Here is a 23,693-nt window from a genome sequence, read left to right as displayed (position 1 = left end):
CATTGTACCAAGGCAGTAATGGTGTCAATATTTAGCAACATCAAGCACTCTGACATTGCTTCATTTATAATAATAATAATAATAATAATAATAATAATAATAATAATAATAATAAGACACCTGCTCTGATTTATCAATTTCAGGGGTGTGGCCATGGTCTTAATGCCCTATCACAGAGAGTTCGGACAGGGATATGCAGCAAGCTGTTAAAGAAAATATTCACAGTTCACACTTTCTGAAAGTGGTGGGGGTGTCGCCGGCATCCCTGCCGTAATTTATACCAGTAATTTTTTCAAAAACAACAAAATGCAAAATCAAGTGAGTCAATAAGTGACAGGCTATTCATTTTTCTGCAAGGTTTTTAGACCTCGTGGAAATGGCCTGTAACTAACCAACTATATTTAGCAGGCTCTAGATTCTCCACCAGAGGGTGGTATTAGCACTCAAATAGGGTTTGAGGTGTAGTGTTGACACAGTAATAACAAACCAATTTGTTATTATTAAGTAATAAAAAAAAAAAACTGAGACGATTTGTGTTGTTTTTAAGAATAATTTATTGCCAGTAGTAAAGCGATTAAGCTAGTGGCAGTATTTAAAAAAACAAACCATAAACAAGACCAGAGGAAAAAAAGAAACGTATCCACGCTTCATCTCGCAATATAAATATACTGGGTCCCGTTTTTCTGCTTCTTTTTTTATGATGGAAAAATAAAGGGGTTTCAAAGTTGAATTTTACAAACGACAGGAAAAAATAAAAGAAAAAAAAATCACAATAAAATGAAATATTTTTCTGTAACTCAAGTGTGGATACGTTCACGTACGCATCGACTCATGGTATCTCTTTTTTTGTGTTATTTTTTTTTGTGAATGAAAACACAGTAAGGCGGATAATGACGCTGTGCAGGTTTTCTTCTCTTTTCTTTCTCAGAAAATAAAAATTGTATCTACAAAACAACCTAGTAAACCATTCAAATCAAAACTGTACAGTACCATTTACATTACAAATGCATGTAGATTTGTAATTTTAGAAAAGAAAAAGAACAAACAGTTTGCATGTTGTTTTTTTTATCTATACAAATACAGACAGATATCGCTTTGAAATGTTGCTTTTTTTCATGAACACGAATGTGGGGTTTTACATCATTAACACAACATTGTGTGCATAATAACAGGATTGACACAACAGAGTACTGTATGGACTGCTGTGTCCAAACACCTCTGCACACACACAGAAGGGGAGCTGTCCTTGTATGTGTTTGTATTTGTGTGTGTGTGTGTGTGTGTTTGTGCTAGAGGTCTGCAACCTGACCCAAATACACCATGAAAAATAATTATAAAAACGTTCAATTCAATTTACAAATTCATAAGGAATCATGCAGCCCTTGAACCGCTGCACAAGTCTTTGTATCATTCTTTCTTTGGACTAGACAAACAAACTAGTTTCTACACTGCCATCTGGTGGTGAAGAGAGTTAAGTTATCTAATATGAGAATGTGGAAATTTCCATAAATTTGCAGACACCTCTTAAAATGAGCAACTTCAGCTACTTCAAGGTGCACTCAATATATTTAATAATTACTGAATTACAATTTTGTTAGGTACATTACTATGTCATTATGCCTGAGGAATCTTAGTGTTTTTGCAGTGAGCAATGCAGGGAATTGAACCTTAGTTGTGTCTTAGACTTGCAGCTATGGACAGGGTTTGGGCTTCAGTTTCTCAGTGCAGACCTCCGGGATATAATCCTTTGTGTTAAAGACAACAAATGACTGAAAAATGAGAAAATGTTTGGTGATAAATGCATACAGCTTGTTTGTGTATGTGTGTGTGTGTGTATCTCAGTGTGTGTGTACGTGTTGCTTTGTCGTTCAATAAGAGTCTCCTGCATAAGGTTTTAGTTTTCAGGCACTTTTCTTGGTTTTATTTCTGCTCGGTTTCGGATCCAGTGTCAGACTTCAGTATGTTGTTGTTGCTGTTGTTGTTGGGAATCCAGCGGAGGTATGATGAGACGATGGAACTGCATTCCGCCATCCTCCCCGCCGCTGTCATAGTCGCTGACAGGTGCCTCGGACTCCTCGCAGCAGGCTGACATATCGGAACAGGAGGCCGTGGATGTGTAGAGGGAAAGAGACATGTTGTCCTGGGTCGGGGGCTGGAAGTCTCGGCCGAAGCCCAGAGGGAAGCACCCTGGCCTTGGCTCTGAGCCAACTGGGCTGGGGTCTCTCTGGGGTTCGGAGTCCGAAGAGAAATGCTGAGGGAGGAAAGGGCTGAGAGAGTAAAGCTGTGGTAAAGGAGGCCGCTGTCGCACAGCTGATCCTCCGGGGCTGGAAGGGGTGCCCTCAAACCCCCGGCTGCTAGGAGAACGCAGCGAGTCGTAGCTGAACTCAGGCCCAAGCGGAGGAGGAGGAGGCAGGTCGTCCTGAGAGGGGAAGTCGTCTGGTGGTGGCGGGAAGTCACTCTCAATGTCGTAGCCGCCAGGGTAGTAGTCTGTGTCCAGCAGGGCGGGGTCAGTGTACAGAGTGGGCGGAGCCTCCACCACTTCATACTGAGGAAACTCCTGGATTCCAGGAAGCTGAACACTCGGCATCCAATCAGATGTGTCCCAGTGGTATCCTAAAGTAGAGGAGAGAGGTATCAAACACTGACGAAATGTTCCAGCTGTTATCCATCTACTGTATTTATATCATGTAGTTGATACAATAACAAACATATAAACAAAATGTACAACTCTCCCACACCCCCAAAAACAAATCTGTGTATACAATCAAATTCTCACAAAAATGTTCCACGTGTTGTAAAGCCTTCTTACTTTCCATGTGTTGTAAAGCCTGCTCTTACTCTAAATTAACCTTCAATCCACCAATATTAAATGTTTACCCTTTACTAAACTGTGTAAATTGAAAACTACAACCACTGTCCTATTACCACAGCTTGTTGTATTTAATATTTAATTTGTACATTAATAATCATGAGAATTTTATAAAATTCCTTACTTAAGTAGTCATTTAATTATCTGCAATTTAAGTGAAGAAATGTATAGCACACACACACACACACACACACACACACACATATATATATATAAATCTCAAAACTAGGGGAACTGAAATGGAACTCATTAAAAACTTGCACACAAATAAACTCCAAATAAATCATGCATTTCACACCAAATAAACTTAAACAAAGCACAAAATACCTATATTACACAAAGCACACATATGGTTAAAAGAGAACTAAATGTATTATAATCACATCTGTGAGTCTCAGTACCTTTTTGGGTATTCAATATGCAATAAATTAGTAATAAAAGTATTTTATGACAAACATGTATGGTAGAAAAGCATTTTTAGTGGCAATGAATCAGCTACACAGCTGAGTATGACCGACATTTTCTGCAGGGTTTTCATTTTACTGACAAACCTATATTTTTTATTTTGTGACAAAAAAGTATTGTAAAATGATATTTTAATAGACTGGGGCTGCTTCATTCATTGCTAATGTGCAAAAAAGGAACAAATTGCTTTAATAAAGCTAACACACAAATACAGATAAAAGTAAAAATTCATATATAAAATGGATTTCTTCTGTTAGCATAAATTCAATTTATAATGCAGTTAAAAGTTTGTAAGATTAATTATTCTAACTTTGAGTTTGTGTTATAAAAGAAAAGAGAACATTTTTAAAAAATATTTTAGTCACTAATAAGTCACTTTGAGGTAAAAAAGGGAAATTAACTCATTGCTAATTGTTCTTAGTTAACTACAGCTAATTACTTGCATGGATTAGCTTTTGTGGGAGAAGCTCTATGTGCAAACATGATTAATTGGAATCTGAGGCCTAGCATTAAGCTAAAGGCAGTGTTAGCATTTTCTGTCACAGCATTAACAGGCATGCAGGGTGTGTATATAGCGCTGAGGGAGAAAACACAGGGCTTCAGGCAACAAAATCCCACAGAAATTAAACTTCACCTCTTGGGTTCTTGAGCTCAGGAGGCGAGAGTGACTCTTTAGACGAAAGCAAAGAGCAAAGAAACAAGAGAAAATGTCAGATAACTACATCCACAAGAAGAGAGGAAGAGAAAACACAGAAAGAGAACAAGAACACCCCAGAGACCACACTTCTGCCTTTAGCTAAATTTGATGGAGTGTTAAAGCTCCATTATGGTCTGATGTTCTTGCTCTAATTAGCAGCCAAAATGCTCTTGATGAAACTCGCAAGATGAGACTACTAATAAGCATTATTGAAAATGTAGAAATAACTAAAATTTCTTAGTATGCAAATACAGTAGCAGTCAGTTTAGATAATAGTTTTCAACGGCTGTATGTTTTTTATGCTAATATAAATATATAAGGGATATTGTCCCAGGATTTTAACACCACTGAAGGATATCTACATATGCTTGTTGTAGCAAAAAAAAACCTTTGATAATACCAAATAATTTGTGGTACAGACATGTTTAATAATATTCTGATATGATGCTAACATTCAACAGAAATGTATAAATTAAAATATTTAAAAAAATAACACAATTACTGTAGTGTCAGATGAATTTAAAGTAACTGGGGAAGCTGTATAGCATTTAAACAATCTGCTAAGTAAATCTAATTACAATGCCAGGTAAAACAAATAATGATTAAGTAATAACATTTACTATTTCATAACTATTATTGACTATGACAATTATTTTTTTTCCTGATGCATAATATATAATATTTCAACTGCATAGTTTCAGTGAGGAATTAATAAATATAAATATTAAAAACCTTTACAATGTATGGTACATTTCCTAAAAATATTAATGTTTTGGGGAAAGAATTGTCCACTGAAGCATTACTGCATCACTACTTATTTATTTATTTATTTATTTATTTATTTATTTTTGCTTTTAAAACTTGTTACAAACTTTATTGATATTTTGATTATAATATTTTATATTATTAAAAAATATTCAAACACAAATATAAAAATATCAGTGTCTTAAAAATGCCTTAGAAATTTTTAAATACAAACAAAATATAGCTGGTCCAAATATTTGACTGCTTCTGTTTTTCTTCAAAGATGTACTAAGTTAAGGGCATCTGTTTGGTCTTCTAAACCCCACCCAGCAGACAATATTACACAGACTGGAATAGCTGCTCATGGAGGTGATGAGACAGTAAAACAGTACCTTGTATCTCCACCGAGCCAGCCGTGGAGCTGACCAGGTGGATTACTGTCACTATGGAGGCTTTAGGAGGAGGAGGCAGGGAGGGAGCAGATGAGAAAGAGCTAACGTTAGTATGGAAAACATTTCACCAAACGAAAGAACCATAGGAATCAGAACCACTGTGAGGAAAAGGGAACTGATTTCCCCCCACAATTACATGTCTCCATTTGTGACTCAACCACACACACACATAGAGGAGGGTGAAGTATTATCCAAATAATCACAACTCGAAGGAATAGTTTGGCATTGGTTTTACCCAACAGATATAGTCAATCTGGAGAGTGTCTGATTTTGGCTTATTTAGGTGTACACTTGAGCTAGCAAGCTAAAGCTGCTAACTTTCAATAGAAAGTTATAAACAGTTAGCATCATGCTAGGTTTCCTTAATGTATGAAATTGAGGTGAAATTTTGTGTTATATTAAAAGCTAATGGTGCTACGGATACATACAACCCTTGGGACGTGCATATTCCCAAGAGAAGCTAACATTTAAAAAATTGGCACTGTGCAGGAAAAAAGTTTTTAGTAATTTACATAGTTTTTAGCAATTCCATAGACACTAACACATTTTGACACATTTTTTCCTATAAAGTTCACACTTTAAGAACAGCCAAAGAAATATTCATCCACTGTCTAACCGCATGTCTAGTTCAGGGTCATGGTGGGCGCCTGGAGGGGGCGCCAGTCCTTCACAGGACGGCACACACTCACACATTCACTCAAAACTTTTGAGTAGCCAATCACCTATCAGCGTGTGTTTTTGGACTTTGGGAGGAAACCCATGTGCACATGGGGAGAACACACCAAACTCCACAAAACAAGGTAAGTGATTACTTGCCCTTTGCTAGGTTTACCTCAGTGGGTTGGAAAGCTATGGTAAGAAAAATGTTTTCAAGGTGGGTCTAGTGGTTGCTGTGACTCTGGAGATGAACTCTTAAAAAGTAGCCTACATTAGCCTTTTAACTTTAGACACCAAACATGTCCTGTTGATTGGGGAAAACGTGTATTTTTCCAGACTATTCCTTTGAGGTTGACCCAAGCTAAATATATTCCTGTGGTATTCCACTGGACTTTGAGAAGGTCTAAACTGATGGTCGATTGGCAGCAATCGGTATGAGGTTTTGGATGTAAAATGGTGGCAATCTTTTTGTGCTCATGATGGGACAAACACACAGATAACAACACTGTGGGGACAGAAGGAAGGATCAGGAGAATCCTCAAGGATAAAAGAAAGAAAAGGAAAAAGGAGAGGTCTCTTCAGCCCTGGGCAGAAACAGAAAATGAGAAGTGCAGCTGGAAAAAGGTGAGAAAAGTGAGATCTTTTGAGAAATGGCTGGTTTTATGCAGATGTCAAGATGTTTTAACTGGACTCCTCTATACAAGTTATTAATGTGTCAGGAAGGGATCAATGCTCCACCTACAAACGCGTTCTTTTGGATAAAAACTGAAACATTATTCACAGTAGATAGCCATAGCTACACAACACTATTTACATGTACTATGCTGCTGTAGCTAATTTAAACACATTGCTAACATCTCATTTTGAGCTTCACTAACAAACTGACTTTTCAAATAAATAAACATAAATAATTTGATAATAATAGGATTCTTATTCTTAAATATTCTTATTTTAGTCAAGATATGTGCTAATGTTTATTATTAGCTTCAACAGTAATGTAAGATTTGGGCAAGGCTTGTCCAACCTAGCAACTGTAGCTATGCTTTAGTTATACTTTAATACATTTATGGGCGGAGTATTAATAAGGTCCATTTCTGTTAGTTTCTTTAGGGAGGGGTTTGAGACAAAGCACAGATAAGAATAAGAATAAAAATAAAATAGTTAAGAAGGTCAATAGTGATTTATTTGATGATGTAAAGAAGATTGATGTCCTATACCCTTGTTTAACTCTCTCGGCTGAGTTCCTCAACCATCCGTTAGCAGCTGTGACTACGCAAGATGAATGGATAACAGAAAAGAAGCAGAACAGAAAAGAAAGAATGACCAAAATCATGCAATGAGTTTAAAGACTACGAAAATCGAGATGCACAAAAAAACTTTTGGCTGAAAATGGTTTTAGTTTTGGCTGAAAATTAAAGGCCAATTTGATTACATCTTAAATATCACCTTAAATTTATTCTAGATTCTGTTTCACCTAGTTTTTAATGGTGCAGCAATTAGAATGTAGCACTTGTGCATTAGAATGTACATGCTGTGCCATTTAAGATGGAATGGAAATTTCTATTAAGAAGCTTAGGTTCTAGAATATAATAGTTACCCCATATAAGGTGGACTGAAGAATGAGTGAGAGGCTTATTTCAATTTTGTTACTATGTAATTCATTGCCTTGAATGACTGTTGTTTGTTATTGAGGATGTGTGGTTTTAACCCTTACTTAAAATGAATTCATTTATTGTCAGTTTTTAGTTTTCCGTTTTCAGTCAAGAATTTACATTTTGGTGCATCACCAAAAAAAGAAAAACAAATCACATAAATCATCTTCTCATTTCAAACTCATGCCAAATTCAGGGGCATAATCTGCAGGCCTTTGAACATAAGACAGCAAAAGACATGGGCTGAGAGAAAAAGAGAAAAGCAGAAAAAGCTAAAAAGGCATCCTTTTTTTATGCTTTGAGAATCCCATCTCTTCCTTCTCCACATTGACTGTGTTGACTTACGAGCAGGTGGCTAGCTAAAACCTTGCTCTGTGTCTTTGGTGGGGTTTGATCCAAATGGGAGCTAAGATCCCAATGCAGCGAATAAAAGAAAGAGGGAAGAGAAACATAACATAGTGACATCATGACCAGGTACCAGCCCCTCTTTATGATCATAGGGAGAAGAGGGGGATTAGTAGGTATGCTAACAGTAGCTTACAATTTACTGCAACAGCTAAAAAGCTATAAATCAGGTGCTATAGCTTGTCTGAAGAGAAGGACTGATTGCTTCTTTAATATATAACAAAAATACTAACATTACTAACAGGTTCTAGTTAATTTTATGCATGGCTGTTAGCCACATTAACATGTTTAGGTGAAGTGTACTTCAACTTTGGCTTCAGTTGTGTAGTCCAAGTCAAGGACAATAAAATACATTTTCATATAATGAATGAATCTTCTTGATTAAGGGTTAGTATTAGCATACAACACAGAACAATATATCTAGCATTGTCAATAACACAGATTATATTGTAGAAGATGCTAGCAACTCAAATAGCAGCACACATCTGGATTTGTGTTTTCGCAAGCCACTGAAGAGCTAAATGAGGTATGCTAGCAGGATCATTAGAGTTAGCAGAATGTCTGTTGTATATGTAAACGTACCGTTATCATCACAGGATTCAGACTGGAAGGAGCTGAGCGACTGGACCTCAGACATGCTCCCCCTGGTGTTGTAAGGTTGACACGCACTGTCCTCCACTGCCTTCTTACTCAGACACGGATCCAGATCCACCACTTTAGCTAAAGTTTACAAGAAAGAGAGACAGAGGGTTATTGCCAATCATCTCACTAGTAAAATTCAATCAGGACTTCTGTCGTTGTGTCTTTTTTTGTCGACCAATGCATGATGGGTCCCATTTTGAATCTTACTGGTAGCTGGAACCCAGAAGAAAGATCCTTAGATTATGGATCCACCCACATTGTTGTGATTTTGTGGGGTTTCCTTTGAAATTAAGTGTGCACTTGAAATCTGTAAAAGGCTTATTTGTTTAGCATAAATAATATGGAAATGAATATTTCTGTTTTTCTGTTTGCTGAATTTTGTCCCCTTTCACCAATTTATCCCCAATCAACACAAACTGCTCCCTGTGTTGGAAGGGTAGATGTGAGCACATACTTTCCAACAAGACATCTGGCTGCCCTTCTCTTGCTACTGAAGAGTTTAGCATGCCAAAGGAGAATACAAACTTCCCAAATCTGTGACATCGGTGATCAGTGATGGCGAACAGGGGTCTTTCTTTCCCATCCAAAGATCAAGGCCAACTAGACTCCCTGTAGCCCCTTTCATGATGCACGGTAAACAAGAGATTTAACCCTGACATATGTGTGAATGAAAACACCCATAACAGTTATGTCCCGTTAGCACACTAGTAGAAACTCTGGATAATGCCAGAGTGAGTGCATGTAATAACAGAGCTATTAATATTCCAGAGTATCACCTGCATGCGCTGCACATGCAGCACCCTCTGTGAGAATATGTCTGATATGTCTGCATGTGTGAAAGGACCACTCAGCAAAATCGCTGGACCTGATAATCCAGAGTTCCTGCAGAATTCATATGTGAAAATGGATCAGGACTTCTGGCCTTGGACTTCTAAACTATTGAACTAAACACCTAACTATTCCAGGTAATAGGATCAATGTTTAGAACCCTGAACCTCTTGAAAGACCTCTCAGAGTCTCAAACCTGACACTATGTCTGATGTGCAGAAGTGTGAGTTAGCATGTACCATCGTAGTCATAGTCCCAGCTGGGTTTCTGAATGGAGTCGCTGTCGGAGACAGAGTTGGAGGGCGGAGGCGGGGGCAGGTTGGGTGCGACACTGCACACAGCCACAGTTTTCCGGTGTGTGTGGATGGAGTCCGGGTTGAAAGTGCTGAACTCTGGGTGTTCTGGGATAGCGGAGCCCTCGAAGGAGTTGCGGTCCAGGTTGTTGCGTGAGTCACTAGGAATGCTAGGAGTGTAGGAGATGGGCCTGACAGGCACCTGCGGTGGGATGTCAGAGTAGATGTTTTTGCTGAGTTTGGGATCGAAGTACGGCCGCTGAAGGAAAGAGGGAGGGCTGGAAGCCAGGCCCAGGCGTTTGGCATCGTCATCCGTAGACATCTGGGACTTGGAGCGACGGCAAACTCGCTTCCGGATCAGGACAAACAGTAGGACCATGAGGAAGATGCTGGCCACGAACACACCAATGCCAATGACCTCTTCCAGCCCGATGTTCCAGGAGGTGGACACAAAGTCGTTGCGTATCTCGGCACGAAGCTCACAGTGGCGCCCCCCAAAGCCCATGGAACAGTTACAGCTGAAGGAGCCGTATGTGTTTTGGCAATGACCTCCATTAGCACAAGGGTTCTTCATACACTCGTCCACGTCGCTGAGACACCTGAAGACGAACACAGAGACATGATGTTAGCACACACACACACACACAAACAAAGACGTGGACATACACACATGACTATAAAAACCGCATATGTCAAATGTGTGATCTCATACCTGTCTCCTTGGAATCCAGGCTCACATTCACACACTGGACCATCCAGACTGTCGATGCAGCGTCCACTGTTTTTACATGGGTTTTCAGTGCAGTACGGACCCAGCTGACACCTGAAGCATCCACACACACACACACACACACACGCACACCAATAGGTAATATTTAGTATTTAACACACAACACTTATCACAACCTGAAGTATATTTTTTAATATAGCTACTATTTAAAATGGACTGGCAGCAAAACTGATCAGCTGGACAATTAAAGGTGAACCAGTGTCAGGATGTAACTGCTTTACCATTTAAGATGGACTGGCGTCAGAACGCAATATCTGCATATATATAGATGGACTGGTATCAATAAGGAGCTGCTGCACCATTTAAGTTGGACTAGCATCAGAATGTAATTGCTGCACAATTTAGGGTGGAATGGCATTAGTCTGTAACTGTACCATCAAAGGTGGAATGGAAAATGATAATAAGATGCAGTCATTTTTAGTGTTTATTTTAGTGTTTATTTAGTGTTTTACCGCTGTCCAGAGTACTGTCCTCTGCACTGGCAGTAGAAGTCATCACCGTGGGGGATGCAGGTTCCTCCGTACAGACAAGGGTTTGAAGAACAGGGGTTCACACTCAGCTCGCAGTGTGAGCCCATAAAGAGAGGGCTGCACTTGCAGAAAAAGCCTGCAACATGGAGATAAACAACAGGGGTCATTTAATGAAGGACGCCCTAACACCTGCACCCACCTCTTCCTCATTTAGGTGGATTGCAAACTTTTTCACAGGGCCCTACATACCTTTGCTGGCCAGCTCTGTGCAGGTGCCCCCATTGGAGCAAGGGTTGCTGGAGCAGGCAGGGGTAGGGGGTTGGAGCCTGCAGCCAGGGGTTGCATCCTGTAGCTCCTCCAGCACACCACGGGCTCCCAAAGGTCCGAGAGGCAGCTGACGTCCGTTCAGCACTACGGCTCCCAAGCAGCCACGTAGTCCTGCTGTCCTGCCCCCTCTGCCCCCTAGGAATACACTGGAATCCAAGTTCAGTGTCCGAAGATTCCCGGGTGCTTTCCCAGAGGCGGCATGGACGCCATCTAGCACCAGCCGAGCATAATTCCCATCCACCTCTAGGGCCACGGAGTGCCACTCGCCGTCACTGACGAGAGGACTGTGGACCGACACAACGCCCGGTCCACTGCCACAGTCAAATTTATACTGTAGACGTCCATTTACAATCTGCCACACACAGATGAAGAATCAGTAAGAACAGTTGGACTGAGAATAGTCAACCAAGCTGATAGCATACTGTGTCCATACTTTTACTTTTTACATACAAGGTGGACCAAGGAGGCAAGCGTGTTACACAGAGTGGACAGTGAGTGGACACAGGGTTTAAAAACTCTAGCAGAAACTGCTGTGCTGATCCACTTATACCAGCACAACTTGTACCAGTGTCTTTGCATTACTTGCCAAGTAGTAGTACTCTGCTAGGTGGTCCACTGGAGAACAGGACAAAAGGGTATGCAGTGCAACAGACAGACTACAGTCAGTAACAGTAGAACTACAAAGTGCTCCTGTAAGATCAGTGGAGATGAGGGAATGGACAGAAATGTTGAAAGTCTGGGCAATTTGAAAGGCCAGATGATGTCTATGAGAGAGAAATAGTGTGTAGTGTATGTGTGTGTGTGAGAGAGTAACATTCTCAGAGGCTAAATAAAGCATAGTGTAATGTGTGTATGTGTGTGTGCTTCTTTAGAAAGAAGGCAGAAATAGAATGATGCTGTAATGGAGATATAATAAGAGATAGACTCTCTCTCTCTCTCTCTCTCTCTTTTTATTCCTTCCTCAATCTTGGTGAGAAAACTCTGTCTCTATTACTCCCACCACCAAAAAATAACCCTCCGTCTGTTTTCTCTTGACTGTCTTGAGTGTGGAAGAGAGAGAGAGAGAGAGAGAGAGAGAGAGAGAGAGAGAGAGAGAGAGAGAGAGAGAGAGAGAGAGAGAGAGAAATTTCCCACTACCATTTAAGTCTGTCTTAGTAATTTATAAATATCTGCTGTTTGTTTGGTGTTTGGCAGCACGTGTCCTAGTCTTGGGAATATGTCTGATCTATTTATAGCTCTAAGGCAGAGATTCTGAGTTTCCAATCTCCAGCTAAGAAAAATAAATAATAAAAATGCCTCTTTAAACTGGAAATTCCTGTTGTATTATAAGCTTGAAAAACATTCCCACTTCCCAATTCTCACAGAATTTACCACAAGAGGGCATATAGGGCTTATGTTTGTATAATGTAATTTCCAAATTCATACTGGATTAAAAGCCTGCCACAATGTAACACACACAACAGATTCATACTGGACTGCTCACCTCCAGGATGCTGTAGTCTGTGCCCTTGGCATACATAATGGTGGCGTGGTCGGAGAAGGTCCGGAGTCTCAGAGAGAGATTCATTTCCTCTTTATTTTCATTCTCCATCAGTCGATACCGAGCATAGCCATGACCACTGAACGTCAGTGTCTGGCCTTCTGCGAGAAAGAGAGAGAGAGAGAAATGAGACAGACAAAATGAGAGAATGAAAGAGAGAGAGAGAAAGAGAGACATAGCTAAGAACTAGCAAACCCCCCTTCTGTAAGCTTTGATCCCAAAAACGTCTTTGTTTTAGTTTGTGAGTCAATGTGTGCATGTTTTTATACATTTGTGAGGACAAATATAAGAGTATAAGAGTATCTTATGTGAGGTGTTAATTAGCTATAGTAAACATTACAGAAATGGAGGTTCTCACAAGTATAGCAGAACCAAATTTTATATGTGCGGGTGTGTGTGTGTGTGTGTGTGTGTGTTAGTGCTGTGTGTTGTTACCTGAACACTGGCCTGATTTCTCATCTGTACATTCACAGCTGAACTTGGTGTGAGTGGGGTCTTCCACACACTCCATCCCCTCGGGACATGGGTTCCCCACGCACAGCTTACTGAACACTGAGCATTCAGCACCTGCACATGCACACACAAATACAAACACAAATACATATGAAGAGATAATTAAATAAACTGACCCAAGGTATCTAGATATGTCTGTGTGAGTGTGTGTGTGTGTGTGTGTATATATATACCCTGGCAGAGACACTTAGCGGCACGGATGTGTCGCGGCGTGACAAAGCTGACCCTTGCTGTGCTGTAGGTGGATGCTGCTCCTGTCTCCAAGGTGATGGTCTCCTGATAAAGAAAGTGGTTCAGCGTTCATATCAGAAGGACTATGGGGTATGTGGGCTGCAGTAAGGTGTAGGGTAGAGGAGTTCCATACCTGGCAGAAGCTGAGTGGACATTCCAATCCAGCACAGAGTTTTTTGGCCACCCGCACAATGCGGACCCCGGTCATTTCCTCTATGGCGGCTGCAGAGGTGTTGAGCTTCCTGTAGAGAACCTCCTGTGGCTGGTAGGGGCTGCCAGACTTCTCCAGGGCCAACAGGACGTCCAGGTCTCCCGATGCATCAGCAGCAGGCTGAAGGCTCAGCAGCTGGACGTCGGCTCGCCGGACACCTGCGATGTTGCGCAGAGCCCTGAGGAAGTTCCTCCAGTAGTCTCCGATGAACTCCTCGGGTGCAATGGCGGCAAAGCGGATGCCAATTGAGTTCTGCAGGAGATGGTCAGGGGCATGGCGGATGTGGACATTCACCCGAGCCGAAGAAGTGAACCGTCCATCTGTGACCGTGGCATTCAGGGAGTACTGACCACTGTCCAGAGAAGAGAGAGCCACAAGCTTCCCGTCTGCTGCAGACACGGAGAACAGAGGGCTGGAGCCTGGCAAGGAGGGAGTGGGGTCTAAGGGGTCAGGAGCCAGACTATAGGACAAAGTGTCATAAACGTCCTGGTCCGTGGCGTGGATTTTTCCCAAAACGCCACCGGGGTATTCGTCTGTCGCAGTGGTAATGAAGACGTCCAACGGGAGCACGGCTGGAGGATGGACACTCTCCTCGACCAGGCGAACGCTCACAAACGCAGAGGAAGAGAGAGGGGGGCGGCCACTGTCCGACACCTGAGACAGAGACAGAGGGAAAGTTTCAGAGTCACGAATCAGGGCTCTGTGTGTTAGAGTAACCCGCAGTGCATTTCTTGGCCACATGAGTGTTCACTAAGCTTTTCACTAACAATGAAGCTTAGTGTCATTAGCATCGTCGGCATTATCATCATCATCATCATTAGAGGAGGGATCATTAACGCTCAGTGAATCGGCACCGAGAGAACGAGAAAACAACACATCAGCACTTTACAACCAGAGAGAGCGAGGGAGAGAGAGAGAGAGAGAGAGAGAGAGAGAGAGAGAGAGAGAGAGAGAGAGAGTGGGAAAGAGAGATAGAGAAGCCAAGAAAGAAAGAAAAAGACTCTGGAATTTCACTCTCCCTACCATTTCACTCTCTTTTAAACACTCTTTCTCTCTTCTCCATCCTTCTTTCTCTTTTTTATTTTTTTTCTTTGTCATACAAATTAATTTCTTTATCCCATCTGTCTCTATTTACCAGCTCATTCCATTTCTTAATCTTTCTCTCCCTCTGTTCTTCCTTTCTTTTATTTTCTCTCCATTCTCCCTATTCTCCTTTCTTTCTTTTGTCTTTTTCCTTATCTTCTCTTTCATTTTTATTTTTTTCTTCCTTGTATACACTTACTTCTCTCATCCATTCTCTTTACCCTCACTCTCTCTCTGACACTCACCCGTATGTGCAGTACATACTGCTCCCGGTTGTTTCGGCTGAGCGTTGCCGTGGAGACCAGAGTTCCCCGTGGTGTGATGTGGAAAGCATGGTCCTGGTCACCGTCGACAATGGCGAATGTGAAGGGGGGGCCATTGTGTGAGGCATCTCGGTCTGAAGCGGTCAGCTGGAGGATGCTGGTTCCAACTGGACGGTTCTCCTGTAGGAACCATGAGAAGAACCATGACAGTGAACTCTTGCATATTGTGATTGTGACAGAAAAAAAGATCTGTCTAGTATGTTCCAGTAGAATGACCAAGGGTTCAAGGTGGCCTGCATTTAGCAACAGGACCACTGCATCTAGGTCAGCTCTAGCGTTCAACTCTGGGAAGGCATTTTACAGCAGAGTTGGAACATGACTTTAAGGATTTGTTAGAACTTACATAAGTCAAGTAAACAGCAGTGAAGTGAGGTGCTGATGTTGGATGATTGGTAGTTTGCTGGGAGGCTTTATAACCCTATGGTCAACAAATAGCACTGAGTGTGTGTGTGTTCTGACCTGTATGATGATACTGTAGTTGCTCTGGGAGAAGAGTGGAGGGTTGTCATTCACATCAGAGACATCAATGTTGATGGTGGAGCTGCTGGAACGGACTGGACTTCCTCCATCGGACGCCATCACAGTCAGAGTGTAACCAGACATCTAGACAGTAAACAGTTACTTTCATATTAAAAATCTAATGTTTTATTGTAAATATGTTAATGACTTTAAATGTAACAAAACTTTAAAGCTATAGTTTATGAAAGCTAATAATAAATAATACTAAAAAATAATAGAAAAATCAATAATAATACTAAAATTTATTTAATGGATTAAAACCAGACTAAAATATTTTAGTTTTCTTCTATTAACAATAATAAAATTATTAAAATAAGACTAAAATTCATACATAGTCAAGAGATTAAGACTAAAACTAACACTAAATCACATTCAGCTGCCAACACAAACACTGCTGTGTCCTACCTTCTCTCGGTCCAGATGGCGGGCCACCTTGACCTCTCCTTTCAGTGGGTCAATAGTGAAAGGACTTCCTTGGTTGCCGTCAACGATGGCATAGCGGACCTGGTTGTTGGACGGTCCATCCACGTCATCGGCCACCACCTAACCACACACACGTACCCACAAACATTAAAATCCAGAAAGGCTAAAAGTCAGAGGTCTATAGTCACTGGTCAGAGCCGATGGACAATACTCACGGTCAGTACGGTCTTCCCCAGCTCCACATCCTCGCTGACCACAGCGGCGTAGATGTCCTGCCCAAACACAGGGCTATTGTCATTCACGTCTGTCACGTTGATGTTCACTGTGGCCAGGTCGCTCAGAGCCGGACTCCCTCCATCTGTGGCCTCGACGGTCAGATAAAACTCAGGAGAGGACTCATAATCCAGCACCTCTATCACAAATATACCTCCTACAAACACACACAGATTATAAAAATTAATCCAGAGATTAAAGTATAAATCAATATTCCCTGACCTCGAAAAAGTCTGAGTGCTGACCAGTGTTTGGGTCCACACTGAAGGCCCCTCTCTCGTTGCCGTTGACGATGCTGTACGTGATGTGATTCCCAGCCTCTGTGTCTCTGCTCACTGCTTGTACCTTGAGCACCTGCGTTCCCACAGCAACGTCCTCTGGCACGGCGGCACCATACTCACGACGCTGGAACACTGGCGGGTCATGATTGATGTCCAGAACTGAGACAGAGATTGTGCAGACAGAGGAGAGCAGCCGGATGGAGCCTCGATCAGAAACCCGAGCCCGGAGAGTGTAGGAGGACTTGAGCTCACGGTCCAGAGTGCCATCCAGAAACAAAACACCGGACTCTTCATCCACTGAGAACATCCCATCGGCTGAGTCCAGCAGAGAGAAGAGTAGAGCTGCATTCATACCTGAGGACAGACATGGGGATGTTAGTCTGGACACAGTTCTGGGGTCTGTTGGGTTACATGGAGAAGTCTGACCAATGTTTGACCACCTTGTCACATGATTTCGGGTTTTTTATTTGTGTACCTAAAACAAAACATGCTTTTATTGTCATTGCATGAAACTGTGACACTTCTAAACCATTTGTGGCAGTGAAGGCACACAAGCACACAGTGATTGGCAACCATTCACCAATACCAGCCATTCAGTGATTGGGGGGTTGGTATTGGGTTGGTTGGTGTTGTTTTCCAGTTGAGTGGCAGGACTTTCAAAGCCATTGCTAGGAATTCTTCATACTGCACTGCTATTCGTCCACGATGTGAAGACCACTACAAAATGTGCGTCTGAATGGATGTGGAGCAGCTACAAAGTCCTCACTGAGATCAACTAATAGGCACAAATGATGGAACAAAAACAAGAAGCTGTTGTGTGGTGTTTGAGACTGTGCCCTATTCACTATAAAGTGCACTAGTTTTGGTTCGGCCATTTTTTAGTAGTGTCTTAAAAAATGTTTCAGTTTACTTCCCGCAGTGTTCATTTTGTTAAAATTTCTAGAAATATACACTGACCACCAATTTTTCATATTGAAAACTATATGTATATATATATATATATATATATATATATATATATATATATATATATATATGAGAGAATATATGTGAGAAATTTACTGAGAAATATATGGTTTTTGACTCTTCATGAAAGAATAAAAACTAAACTAAAATGTGAAAGATAAATGGCCCATTATTTCTTATTTGATAATTGAAAATCATAAAGAAATTTAAAAAAGGAAAATTATCTGTTTGCTGCTGCCTGGGTGATGAGAGCAGCCAGGCAGAATAATGAACGAGAGTCAACTCCCAAAGGATTGTTTCTTTGAGTGTCTGGGAGTCGCTCACATCAACTGTTAGCCAGTGATTCTTAGACTTGAATTTCTTGGTTTGTGACACCTTCTGGAGCAACTTTGAAATAAAATATTAATATTAAATAAGTGCAAAATGTATTTTAAGAAAACAATGACCATTTTCCTTCCATAATTTTTTATGTTAACCTTTTTAAATATATCATTACATTAAAATTTTTTTTTTAAACGTTATTGATCAGAATCTGATCTGACAGTGGTGCAGCAGGTAGCGTCGCAGTCACACAGTTCCAGGGACCTGGAGGTTGTGGGTTCACCCACTCCGGGTGGTGTGTTCTCCCTGTGTCCATGTGGGTTTCCTTCGGGTGCTCCGGTTTCCTCCCTCGCTCCAAAAACACTTGTTGGTAGGTGGACTGACTAATCAAAAGTGTCGTGAGTAAATGTGTGTATGTTCCCCTGTGAAGGACTGGTGCCCCCTCCAGGGTGTTTTCCTGCCTTGCGCCCAATGATTCCAGGCAGGCTCTGGACCCAGTACTGGATAAGTGGTTACAGATTAACGAGTGAATGAATGAATGAATGAATGAATAAACGTTATTAATAAATAATAACCCTAAAATGTTAAAACCTTTAAAAATATATTACTATTTTTTAATGCACTAAAACTAGACTTAAATGCACAACATTTAAATGACTAAAATGAGACTAAAACTAATACACACTTTAGTCAACGTACTAATGATAAAACTAAACTAAAATCAGCTGCCAAAATCAGGGTGGGGAGGGGCTGCAGAGAGACTCCATTGTTTACCTCTTTGAGGGTTATAGACTGAATACGAGCACATCCCGTTTCATAAATACTTCTTCAATATTCACACTGATCAATTTGTGCAGAGACCATTATCCCTGCAGCTACAGCCTCTACACACACACACACGCGCGCGCACACATCAATGCGATGTACTTCTCCAGGTGATTGATTACTCTACAGCTTATTATACTCCCATTTACCACACATCCATCTCTCATTTCTGACAATGAGCATGAGAGGCAGGACACACACAGTCTCTCTCTCTCTCTCTCTCTCTCTTTCACACACGCACACACAGAAGCCCCCTGCGGTCCTTAAATCTGTGAAATTGGTTAATGGTCATTAAGTGAATTGAACAGAATGATTTAAGACCCGTTTCTGCACCCTCTAGTTGCTGAGCTGCAGCAGTATGACGTACAAATAAATGTATAAATGTACAAATCATTGCAGCCTCACCCTACAGTCAGTGAACTACTCTCAGCTACTATAGATGTGGACACAGTACCCAATGTCACTACAGTCAACGTGGCTGCAATCAAATGCTCACAGCAATGTTCCAACATCTTTTCAACAAGGAGGATACACTTGTTACTGCAGCAAAGAGGGAACAACTTCCTATGAATGCCCTTCTTTTCAAAAGACATGGTAAACAAGCAAGTTTCCTCAAATATCAGACAGTTGGAAGTTGTAAAGAATGAAGCATGAGTGAGAGAGAGAGAGAGAGAGAGAGAGAGAGAGAGAGAGAGAGAGAGAGAGAGAGAGACTTGTGACTTTTGAAATAAAGAGAAAGGAATTCAGAGCTGCAGGAAAACTGTGACATTTAGGAAATAATGGAGAGAGTGAACAAAGAACAGTGAAGAGAGAGAGAGAGAGAGAGAGAGAGAGAGAGAGAGAGAACAGCAGAGATAGAGGAAATAGAAAATGGAATAAAACAAGAGAGAGAGAGAGAGAGAGAGAGAGAGAGAACAGATAGAGGAAATAGAAAATGGAATAAACAAGAGAGAGAGAGAGAGAGAGAGAAGAGAGAGAGAGAGAGAGAGAGAGAGAGAGAGAGAGAGAGAGAGAGAGAACAGCAGAGATAGAGGAAATAGAAAATGGAATAAAACAAGAGAGAGAGAGAGAGAGAGAGAGAGAGAGAACAGATAGAGGAAATAGAAAATGGAATAAACAAGAGAGAGAGAGAGAGAGAGAGAAGAGAGAGAGAGAGAGAGAGAGAGAGAGAGAGAGAGAGAGAGAGAGAACAGCAGAGATAGAGGAAATAGAAAATGGAATAAACAAGAGAGAGAGAGAGAGATGCACTAGAAAAGAATTCCAAGAAATTTCCAGTATGAGAATTCCCAAAGTCCTGACTGGAGAAACTTCTACATTTACTTAATCTATTCATTCTGTACTGTTTTATAAGGTTTTGTATTTTGTATCTGCCAACAAATGTTTTGTATGTTTTTCAATGTTTCTATGTAGTGACTATTGTAATTATCTTTGAGTTATTGAATAGTGCTATATAAATAAAATGTATGGTTATTATTAATAATAACAGTAATATAAAAACATAATTCTTATATTTAGCATAGAAATTGCACAATTTTCAAAAGAAATTCTCAAAATTGGAAAAATCTTAATCACCCATAAGGAATTATCAATGTTTCAGAAGGAACTTCTAAATCCTGAGTTAAGTTAATACTAACTAAAATGTAATTCTGAAAGGACTGAATATGAATTTTCAAATTCCGAACAGAAATTTCTTGAGCAGAAATTCTGTAATTAAAAAAAAAAAGTATTTGTTCTGTCTCACCCATGTCGCGGTCGGTAGCCTGTAGCCGGGCAATAGGGGTGTGAATCTCTGTGTTCTCAAACACAGTGACAGCAAAGGGGTCGGAGGGGAACTGTGGCTCGTTGTCATTGGCATCGTCCACAATTATCTCCACGTCTGACTCGCAGTAACGCCCACCATCGTCCACCGCCCGCACCTTCATCCGGTACAGCTCTTCTTCTTCACGGTCCAACGGCAAGAGGGTCTTCAGCTCGCCTTTCAAACACACACACACACACACACAAACAAGTAACAAAAAAGGGTCAACTTTGTGCTGTTAAAGGTGCAGTCAGTCATTCACCAGAAAGCAGCAGAGATATATCTGATAATCAGTAAACCACCTATTATCTAGTATTAGTCTGTCCAATCATCTGGACCCGTGTTTATGTGAGAGCTCAAAGACGACGTTAAACGCAGCAATGTGCCACTTCAAACACAACAGAAAAAATGAGTATAGAGAAGAAAGAGAACAGAGTGAAAACAGCTAAAAACTTTCTGCTCCCTGCTCCTCACTGCTGTGCGCTTGGGTCGGGGTGAACAAATCCATATAGAAAGAGCTGACTCCAACTCCTTTCACTCCAATTGACCATCTCAGTAGTTTCCGGAAGTTAGCCCCAGACATCAACTGTGCTGTAGATTTATGTCAGAACAGATGTGAGTGTGATGCGCATTCAAAATCTAAGACATTTAAAGAATGAGATTTTGAATTATCAGCACACCTACAGCCAATAAACTAGGGGTTCCCCACTAAATTAGCATATTTGGAGAATGTTAACCGTTCATTTTGAGTAAAGTATAAGCATGACAACAAACAGCTTGAAATACGTCTCATAATGTCATTTTGTGATTTATTCCATTGGAGAACTACAGAAAAATTATTCTAGCGTGATGCTTGGCTGGTGGTGTATTGGTTAAATGTAACTCGGGCGAGTGATTGCACAGTTGTAGGTCGAGAAGGTGATTGTATTTTTGTAATACAATCTAAGCTAAAGTTACACAACAATAAGGTACAGAATTTCATTTTTGTGATTATGTAGAATATGATGTAATGTGTATCTGAGACTTGCAAACATTAAAAAAGAGCACCTGCATCCTGCACCTTGAGCAAATAAGCTTTTCAATGCTGTGCAGGTTTTTGAACATTACTTCACATATTGTATTTATTGTTGTAATCTTTATGTAACGACACTTCACTCTGCTAAATTGAACAAGCCATTATTTCTGTGGTATTGTGGTAATAAATGCATGGTAAAATATTTTGATGTGTGCAAACATATGTGATTTAATGTCCAGGCTGGATGTGATATTTTATTATACCGTTTTTAATAGCAGATCTCTACATTAAGACTCCTCCTTCTGTCCAATCTGATATCATAGGTTTTTCAATAGTCTTCAAAATTAGGTCAATACAGGATCACTGAAACCACCATGATGTGTTAGAAAACTAATCTTAACTGATTTATGAACATCTCTTTACCTCCTTCTAAATTATCAGAAATCATAGTGTATATTTCATACTGACTACTGTACAAGTTTAAAAAGCAGTACTTATAACTAGAAACATGCCTTTCCTAAAGGAAACGTATAATGATTGCACAGCTTGGATCATTCTCCCACCTTAGAAAAACAAGTTTCCTAATTTGAACACTGGGTGTCCGTTTACCTATGTGTCACACACACACACACACACACACACACACACACACACACACACACACACACACACACACACACACACAAACACAAAAAGGGCATGACACTCTCTTTCCCCCTCCCCCTCGATCTCACTCTCTCCCCTCCCCCTCTCTTTCTCCCCCTCACAAACACACACACAAAGAGTGAGTGAGCCAAAGTGTGCTGGAGACCCGAGTGAAAGTGCTCGCAAGCCCAAGTGAAATGCGCGTGAGCCAAAGTGCTCGCAAAACCGATCGGAATGCGCCCGAGAGCGAGTGAGCCAAAGTGTGCGCGAGACAGAGTGGAGATATGATGATATTTGTGAATAATTCACATGGATTCCAACGTAATTCGTGTGGAAGCCACAGGGCGGCAATGGTGAATAAAGAGCAAAGATTATGGCTGCACCCAAAGTGGTGTAGTGAGATCTCATCTACACACCATCCATTGTCATTATAAAGTGTTGTCAAAATACAAAAGATATATTCATGCTTTATGTTGGTCCATTTGTTTTCTTTTTACACAATTAACTGTAGTGATGTAGAAAGGTATTTTAGAGAGCTTAACACTTGTGTATTTTTAATGCAGTCAAAACGGGAGAGTCTAAAACGTTTGACACAAAAAGCTTAACGTGTCTTAATGTACTAAAACAGTGAGCTATGATCATCAAATTGTTCTCAATTACTACTGATCATAAGCACTCTCTACTGCTGAAAGGTTAACCTTTTTCCCATTCAAACCCATTATAAGGAAACAGCTTAACATGGCGTATGTATACTATTTTCTTTTCATGCACCATTTCTGCTTAATTATGATCAGTATAATGATGGAGAAAAGTCTGCACGTCATTATTTTAGTACATTTCCTCAGTAAGCTCGGTGTATTTGGTTTTACTTTCCGTTCAAGTTACAGGTTAAATGTTTCAGCAGCAGAGAGCACTTATGATTAGTAGATGTTCAGAAAAATTTGGTGCTCCTAAGTTGTTATTTTAGTACATTAAGTCACTTTAAGCATTTTTCATTTTAAGCGTTAAAGACTCTCCATGTTAAAACCCAAATGTATCCTGGCCCAAGTGACTTGCTTTAGCACTTATACTCGGTCTCGCTCACACAGGCTTGCTCGAACTTTCCCTCTCTCTCATGCAGTTTCACTCTCTCACATCTTCACACAGTTTTTGTCATAAATGGCATTTCATGCACAAGCACACAGACCTGAGATACACTAATTTCAATGAATTCCAATGGGAGTGTGCACACTTCAAACAAATGCTTGTAGCTCAGTTACGATAAGTACAAAGGACAAACAATTTGGTGCAAATATTATGCAGATTGAGCAAAAAATGGTCATGTTATCACAGGTTAAACACCAAAGAAACATGTGCTGACCCGCTCAGAAAATTATGAAAAAAAAAAGCCAAAATTATTTATTGAGGCTGAGACACCACACTGTACTGTGAAATC

At 40.6% G+C, this 23,693-nt stretch overlaps 1 protein-coding gene across 8 annotated transcripts in view; it reads right to left on the bottom strand.

Moving 5' to 3' along the window:
- Positions 1-541: 541 nt before the first annotated feature.
- Positions 542-23,693, bottom strand: part of fat1a (FAT atypical cadherin 1a) — a 105,497-nt gene continuing 82,345 nt past the window's right edge. For 3 of the 8 annotated variants that reach the window (XM_066659801.1, XM_066659800.1, XM_066659804.1), the window contains 17 exons: positions 20,542-20,775; positions 16,653-17,042; positions 16,350-16,564; positions 16,117-16,254; positions 15,652-15,795; positions 15,115-15,312; positions 13,709-14,440; positions 13,518-13,620; positions 13,267-13,398; positions 12,775-12,932; positions 11,214-11,643; positions 10,947-11,100; positions 10,417-10,527; positions 9,651-10,303; positions 8,524-8,661; positions 3,969-4,004; positions 542-2,613 (listed from right to left, as the gene is read on the bottom strand). In XM_066659801.1, the coding sequence (XP_066515898.1) occupies positions 1,949-2,613; positions 3,969-4,004; positions 8,524-8,661; positions 9,651-10,303; positions 10,417-10,527; positions 10,947-11,100; positions 11,214-11,643; positions 12,775-12,932; positions 13,267-13,398; positions 13,518-13,620; positions 13,709-14,440; positions 15,115-15,312; positions 15,652-15,795; positions 16,117-16,254; positions 16,350-16,564; positions 16,653-17,042; positions 20,542-20,775 (4,631 nt within the window). In that variant the 3' untranslated portion in view covers positions 542-1,948. Of the gene's footprint in view, positions 2,614-3,968; positions 4,005-5,167; positions 5,228-7,881; positions 7,943-8,523; positions 8,662-9,650; positions 10,304-10,416; positions 10,528-10,946; positions 11,101-11,213; positions 11,644-12,774; positions 12,933-13,266; positions 13,399-13,517; positions 13,621-13,708; positions 14,441-15,114; positions 15,313-15,651; positions 15,796-16,116; positions 16,255-16,349; positions 16,565-16,652; positions 17,043-20,541; positions 20,776-23,693 lie in introns of all 8 variants that reach the window. The other 5 variants (XM_066659803.1, XM_066659805.1, XR_010800287.1 and 2 more) reach the window with 4 other exon arrangements.

Source organism: Hoplias malabaricus, chromosome 2 (genome assembly GCF_029633855.1).
Source record: "Hoplias malabaricus isolate fHopMal1 chromosome 2, fHopMal1.hap1, whole genome shotgun sequence".
Taxonomy (NCBI): Eukaryota; Metazoa; Chordata; class Actinopteri; order Characiformes; family Erythrinidae; genus Hoplias; species Hoplias malabaricus.
The sequence above is the reverse complement of the archived record's forward strand: the minus strand, read 5'-3'. Positions and strand labels throughout refer to the sequence as shown.